We start from the raw sequence: 6389 nt of genomic DNA, 5'->3' as shown, positions 1-6389 counted from the left end.
AATAAAACATTTTGTAACAGACCAGTAAATGCTTTCGTTAAAAATTTACTAGACGTCTGGAGTCTAGACAATCGTGATTACGTCTTCGTGCCAATTTCAAATGTGTGTTTTTACCTAACATTTTAAAAATTTACTGCAAGACGTTATCTAAATAAGTATGTGTATTTAATATGTATTCGTGGTTTGCCGACCCTTGTCAAACAGGTTTCTTGCCAAACAAGCACAGGATAAGATTTTCAAAGCCAGACAGCGTGTACCATTTGCAGGCGTTTGGAAATATTGGCAGATATGTTTGACGTGTTTGCTGTTTTCCCTGAATTAATAACATTTGAAAAATGCTGCAATGTTTATTTTCGTAATTAAAAATGTTAAGAAAGAGAATAACCAACTTCCCTTTATGGCTTAATCTTGTTCCACAACTTTCTTTAACTCCGTAAAGAACTCCCCAGAACGATTTTCGATCCATTGTAAATTAATCAAACTGCTTTCCGCAGCGTGTTTTGTTAGCTCATCGAATTTTTTAAAAGCGACAAATTGTTGCGTTAGGCTCTCGTATTCCTTCCGGGATGTAACTCCAGCAGGCAGTGCATAGATAGTTCTCTTTAATTCCTTGGCCACAAATTTTTCACTACATTTAAAGTAAGATTTGAATATTAGATTAAAAGCAGTAGACATTACTCTGAGAGAGATGCACTTACACAACTATTTCGGCGCTGTTCAAAAAGTAAGTTCTGGCCTCTCTTGCAATATGTGGGTTTCTTGAGGCCGCTTCGACAATTGTTGGAAAATGTTCTCTAATTTTCACTTCACTTGAATTTAACACAGAGTCGAGGACTTTTTGTAGATGCTGAAAACTGCGTGTACATCCTAAGGCTTTGCCAAAAGCTATTTTCTGACTTGGAATTGTGGAGTTTTTGAAGTGCGACAATATCAATTGAAAGTCAATTTCGCTTCCGTGTTCAATGGCTGTGCAATAAACAATATCGCGAAGGTCCACCGGCACAGCCAGTGCGTCGATAGGGGCACCAGTATAGTAGCCCAAGATCCATGGTACACAATCGGACACATTGTAGCGACAAGCCAGTCTATACACCAATCTTTCAAATTCAATTTGCTCCGGCTGCCTAGGACTACAGAGCATAGCTGTTGATCTTCTAAGCCGCTGATATAGCGGTGTTAGTAGCTTTTGCATATAGATCTACAGGAAAATATAATTATTGAAGACTATTCGACACTCAGAGGAAACAAAGCAGAACAAACCTTGTAAATGTCTGCTTGTTCAATTGTTAGAAGATCCTGAATTCTACCTAGGCTGCTTGTGGCTGCCTGCCAAGGCAAAAGGTCCCGCTCCAGTGGCAAATAGGCTAACATATTGAAGGCCATTTTATAGCTCTGCGGCCCCTTCCAAGCCAAAGCCATCATGTCGTCCAATAGTTGAGCTCGGTTCAGTACATGAATGCGATCGAAATCGCTGGCACTGTTCAATGTTTCTATGATCAATCGCCAGTTATGTTCGTCATAGTTCACCCTGTATATGGAGTTCACCTGCGGATTCAAGATGATCCACTCATTTGCACCTGCGATATGTGTTAGCTCCGTTTCAGCCACTGTGGGACACTGCAGCCAAAGCGTTGGCTGCGTTCTTTCAAAGTTCATATCTCGTTGACGAGCGTAGGTTATGGGCACCCACCAACAATCTTCCCCCTCTTTATCCAACAATAGAAAACGTTTTTGGCTCAATATTGCAGTAGACGTCGAGTAATTGCGTTCCACACTCACTAAGGGATAGCCCCGCTGCAGCGTCCAAGTGCTCAGGTTGACCCCCAGTAGCGTCACCTCATCAAACGCTCTCCACAAATCAGCTTCGTCCACATTTGAGTAGGCGTGGCGCTGCAAATAGCTGTGTATACCAGCAAAGAACGAATCATCGCCCAATATTTTGTGCAGCATGCGCACCATTAGTGCGCCCTTCTCATACACATATGTGGAAAAATTCTCGAGTATCTCAATCGGCCCCTCCACTGCTCGAGAGATTGCAGTGGTTTCTTCAAATGCGTCATTGTGGAAAAACTGTCCTAGGGTTTGGCGTATTTGGCGGAGGGAAAAGTTCCAATCTGGCTGCTCGTGATCGATGCCCAAGTATGCAAAATATGTGGAGAATCCTTCCTTCAGCCAAAGATTGTCCCACCATTTCATGGTGACCAAATTTCCGAACCACTGATGTGCATACTCATGTGCTATAGTCTTTGCTGTACTCTCCATTGCTGCTGTCGAAGTGTTCCTTTCATCGTAGAGAAATGCTTTATCTTGAAACGTAACTAATCCCCAGTTCTCCATCGCCGAAAATTTGTGATCCTGTGTAATCAGCTGATCAATTTTGTTCAAAGGAAAGCTTAGATTGCACAACTCTTCGATGTACGCGAACACTTTGGGTGCAAATTGTGAGAAATACTTGGTTTGATTTACAGCATCCGGACGAATCCAGCTACGGAATTCAACTCTATTACGTGCATCGCTTATGATAGTGGATGCGTTCGTAAGATTGTGTACAGCATATGCCACCAAATATGTGGAAGTTCTTAGCAATTTCTCATGCTCGCACCAGACGTAGTTCTCAAGAGATGCGCTATAATGACAAGAGGGTTAAATAACACAAGAAACTATATATTTATATGTACTCTCACTTACTGTGGCTCACATTTGTGTAGAGGCGTATTGGTGAATCCCCTGTACTGCTTGTGGTAGCCGAGTGTTATTCGAAATGTGGCCTTGCGATCCGGTTCATCGAAACAGGGAAACGCTAGGCGTGCAAAGGTCGGAGAGAATTGTGTCATTGAGAACCAGCTAAAGAAAAAAAAATGTAGTGACGAAATTGTAAGAACAATTTACCATTTCATACTGCGTTTTGTTTAATTGGACATCCTTGTAGGAGCTCTTATAATAGCCCGTTCGATTTCCATTCAAAACACCCTCAAATGGAATAGTAAGCTCATGTTGAAGGCCCGCTCTCAGCTCTGTGCATAGCTGTATTATATAATACTCGTATTTGGTATTCAACTCGATATGGTCGATGCATTTTGTTGAGTTACTTGCAGCCAACTCTCTTAGCATAATATTCGTTCCATCGATCGTCAAGTTTTTGGCATGCAACGTTATGTTTTTGGTATCCTCCAAGACGTTCAGTTTGATCTTGACTGATCCTTCAAATCGCAGTTTTTCAGGATCATCCAGATGTGTGAGTATGCGCAGATCATAGTGTTGCGGCTCCACAGCGCGAGGTAGGCGGAAATAATCATACGTTGGCTGCGTCGATGCCACGGCAAAAATAAGCAGCAGAATTGGCCAATACATGATAATTAAATGGCGATTCTGAAACAGGAAAGAAAAATAAACTTCTTGCTATGATAGAGTAGAGCAGTCACATTAATGGTGCAGTCACAATGCCTGCCAAAATTTCAAATCACTTGAGCCGAAGTAGTTCCAAGTACCAAAGTCAAGTGTCAAGTCAGTCAAGTGAGTCTACATAGTTTCAATCCTAAAAACCAATGCTTAATTCTAAAGGCACAACAATACAAATTTTGAAAGCACATCTCACCACTGAGTGACCTTTGACTTTTATGTGACAGCGCACAAATTTTATTTGATATTTTCGTCAAAAGTATTTTTAATTCTTCAAAACTTTTATCTAAAATGAATTTTCGATCACTCAAAGGACTCGTGGATATCATTACACATCAAACCAAACAATCAAAATTATTTTGTGCGTCCAAGCAGAGCTCGGTTTTAGGTTTCCTGCCCCACCCAGTCCTACACGACGGGCGTTATTTCTCCTTTTACCAGCGTTATGTCGGGGAAAAACGGGGTAGATTCGGCCCCCTGTTCCTTCAAATATTAAATAAAGTGCGAAACCGTTACTGCATGTGGAAGCTGCGTTATTTCCTGGCCCAAAATTTTGACGAGTTTGAATTTGTGGCTGGCACGAAACAAGCAGCCAAAGCCATGATCGATGCAGTGCGCTCTTTGGATTGGAGTCAAATAAACAAATTCTGTACACCCCAGTCCTCGGGTGATATATACGCTCTGGCCCAAGAATATCGTAAACAACTCTACCCCGCTATTGTACGATTCGATGTCGACCATTTTCGCACAGCCATGCCCACTTCGGTGAGGACACGTTATATTTCCGATCGCTGGTATCTCTGTGTCGACATGGCGTTCCTGGGTCTACGCAATGTGCGCGACTTCGATACGCAGAGCGAGCAGCAGGAAATGTTAAAGCTTACGGATCAGGTCTTGGAGAAATCAAAGCTGCAGTCCCATCTGACGCCCGGACATCAGCGCATTGTGCTTGGCGAACTTCTGCTCACCTTTCACCGTGAACTGATTGGCAGCGAAGCAAATGGGTCGAAACTTGATTATGAGGCTGTAGCTGAGCCTGAGGCTATGTCTGAGCCCACCGATGGCTGGCTCATCGACAACTACAAAATGCACAAAATTAGATTGGTCAACTACAGTCCCGTAACCATGCAATATCGCATTATAGAGTTCAGAAGCTAGCCAGTTTAAATAAACTAGAGCAATGTTCATTTGAGTTTACATATTCACGCGTCTTCGAGCACTTTATAGCCAGATTTCTCAAAACAGATGTCAGTCACGTACTACGAGTAAGAGGTACGTAATTCGTTCAAGATCAACGATCGCGTTCTCATATGCTTACAATTTGGTAAATAATATACAAATACTCGGAAAACACGTCTGCTTCGCTCACCACATCAATGCCAACTGAACGCCAGGTAGTTGAGTCGCAGCCCATTTAAATTTCAGGTATCGACTGCGGTAACCAAAACTGAAACGACTGCATTCTTACAATCTATATAAGTACATACTGAAGTCAGTTATGAGTCAATAAATCAATCGCAGTCTTTCAAAACGGATAATACATGCATTTGTCGTTTTTAAGAATGATTTATCCACATTTTTACATGCGACTCCCGTAAAGATTTTAAATATATATCGCCACTCTTCATAACTCTTTTTTGGTTTCATAATTTGAACCTGAAGTTTGTTTGCGACTAGCCAGAATCTCATTTATCTATGGTTATGAAAGCTGGCTTTTTGCGAGCTCAAAAAATTATTCTAGACCACAGACATGCTGGATGAAGAGTTCTGCCGCGTTAAAAGCTGACTTTTATCATGTAATGTATGACTAAAAATAGCTTAGAGCGAAAATCCTATTCAGAATTTTCGTTCTCAAATCAAGCTTTAAGAAATTTTAAAACAGCTCAGTTGTATATTTATTATGGATACTTTTGTGGGGCCTAAAACGCCTTTTTCGATTATTTTGCAAAAACAGAATACAACTTATAAAAGTTTGGGGATCATAAAATACAAGATGCATAGTTTCTGATCCAGCAAAAGGTATCCATTCTTTGCTAAACAAACAAACTCAGCCTTAATAGTCTAACTATTTAACCACTTAATTTCTAAAAGTATACGATATAGAATGCTTTGGGTCTTAACTTTTAAGCAGATCCTGATTCGAAGTCTTTCATAACAAGATATTACTACAACAAATAAATATATTTCTATATACTGACATTTTTGTAATGAGGTGGCTTTCAGACGTTGATTCCAGCTTTTGCCAGCACAATTTTCCACAATTCTTAACCTAGTACTCCAACACACACTACACTCCAACGAAAAACAACATGAAATGGCGCACTTAACCCCAGGTCGGCCTCAACGTGCATCACAGTCATTTGTCAAGTAGGCGAGCAGGTGCTTGCCCAGTTGCCTTCGCCTTACGCATTTCCTCGCTCTCTCTCTCTCTCTCTCTCTCTCTCTCTCGAAAATAAACTATTCTCACACCGGCACGAAATCACGGTGCAGCGCTTTCGAAAGACACGACTACATGCATAGGAATGCATATAAAAAATGGAAAGCTTAATTAAAAAGTAGAATTGTGCTGCGCTTTTTTAACACAAACTGCAACTTGGCATCCTTGCCCATTGCTGGGAGTGGCGACAGCATCCTCACCATTCCTCAGGGCCAAACAATAAAAAGAGGAAAGGACAACATTTTCAAAAAGAAAATACACTGTTTAGTGGCGACTTTTTTACTTGTTTCTTGGTGTTCAACAACATGCTCATGAGTTTGCGCATTTTTTTTTTTTTGTTTTTTATAAATAAAGATTTTATTCTATTTTTGGCAGAAACACTCAGTACAAGTTGTTGTTAATTAAATATTGCATCGAAAACAAAAAACCATAATGATGTGCCCATTATATTAAAAAGCGCCAGGAGTGGGGCAGAACAATGATGTGAATAATAATACGGGTCTACGTAACAGGATATTAGGGGACTTGTACCACATCTTCTTTCGGTTCCAGT

General features: G+C 40.9%; 2 protein-coding genes across 3 annotated transcripts; one reads left to right on the top strand and one right to left on the bottom strand.

Annotated features, from left to right (window-relative positions):
• Window positions 1-333: 333 nt before the first annotated feature.
• On the bottom strand, window positions 334-4795 carry LOC115633680 (aminopeptidase N). Of its 2 annotated transcripts, none has more exons than XM_030531135.1 (6): window positions 4769-4795; window positions 2900-3369; window positions 2689-2844; window positions 1261-2626; window positions 699-1198; window positions 334-628 (listed from the first exon to the last, which is right to left on the bottom strand). In XM_030531135.1, the coding sequence occupies exons 2-6, from the start codon at window positions 3349-3351 to the stop codon at window positions 403-405; spliced, it is 2700 nt and encodes an 899-aa protein (XP_030386995.1). In that variant the 5' UTR covers window positions 3352-3369; window positions 4769-4795; the 3' UTR covers window positions 334-402. The 2 variants fall into 2 exon arrangements, with proteins under 2 accessions (XP_030386995.1, XP_030386994.1); XM_030531134.1 differs by having other exon boundaries at window positions 4718-4772.
• LOC115634617 lies at window positions 3919-4557 on the top strand. Its single transcript, XM_030532465.1, has one exon. It carries the CDS (start codon window positions 3919-3921, stop codon window positions 4555-4557), a length of 639 nt encoding a protein of 212 aa, XP_030388325.1.
• Window positions 4796-6389: the final 1594 nt, after the last annotated feature.

The sequence above is a fragment of the Scaptodrosophila lebanonensis genome, unplaced genomic scaffold (assembly GCF_003285725.1).
Source record: "Scaptodrosophila lebanonensis strain 11010-0011.00,11010-0021.00 unplaced genomic scaffold, SlebRS2 tig00000001-arrow-pilon, whole genome shotgun sequence".
NCBI lineage: Eukaryota > Metazoa > Arthropoda > Insecta > Diptera > Drosophilidae > Scaptodrosophila > Scaptodrosophila lebanonensis.
The sequence above is the reverse complement of the archived record's forward strand: the minus strand, read 5'-3'. Positions and strand labels throughout refer to the sequence as shown.

Excerpts from the sequence above, each read along its gene's own strand:
- LOC115633680 (XM_030531135.1), bottom strand. The coding sequence starts at position 3,351 with ATGTATTGGCCAATTCTGCTGCTTATTTTTGCCGTGGCATCGACGCAG. Across the intron at positions 2,845-2,899 it reads GTCCAATTAAACAAAACGCA|CTGGTTCTCAATGACACAAT; the intron begins GTATGAAATGGT and ends TTTTTTCTTTAG. Across the intron at positions 629-698 it reads AACAGCGCCGAAATAGTTGT|TGAAAAATTTGTGGCCAAGG; the intron begins GTAAGTGCATCT and ends CTTTAAATGTAG.
- LOC115634617 (XM_030532465.1), top strand. The coding sequence starts at position 3,919 with ATGTGGAAGCTGCGTTATTTCCTGGCCCAAAATTTTGACGAGTTTGAA.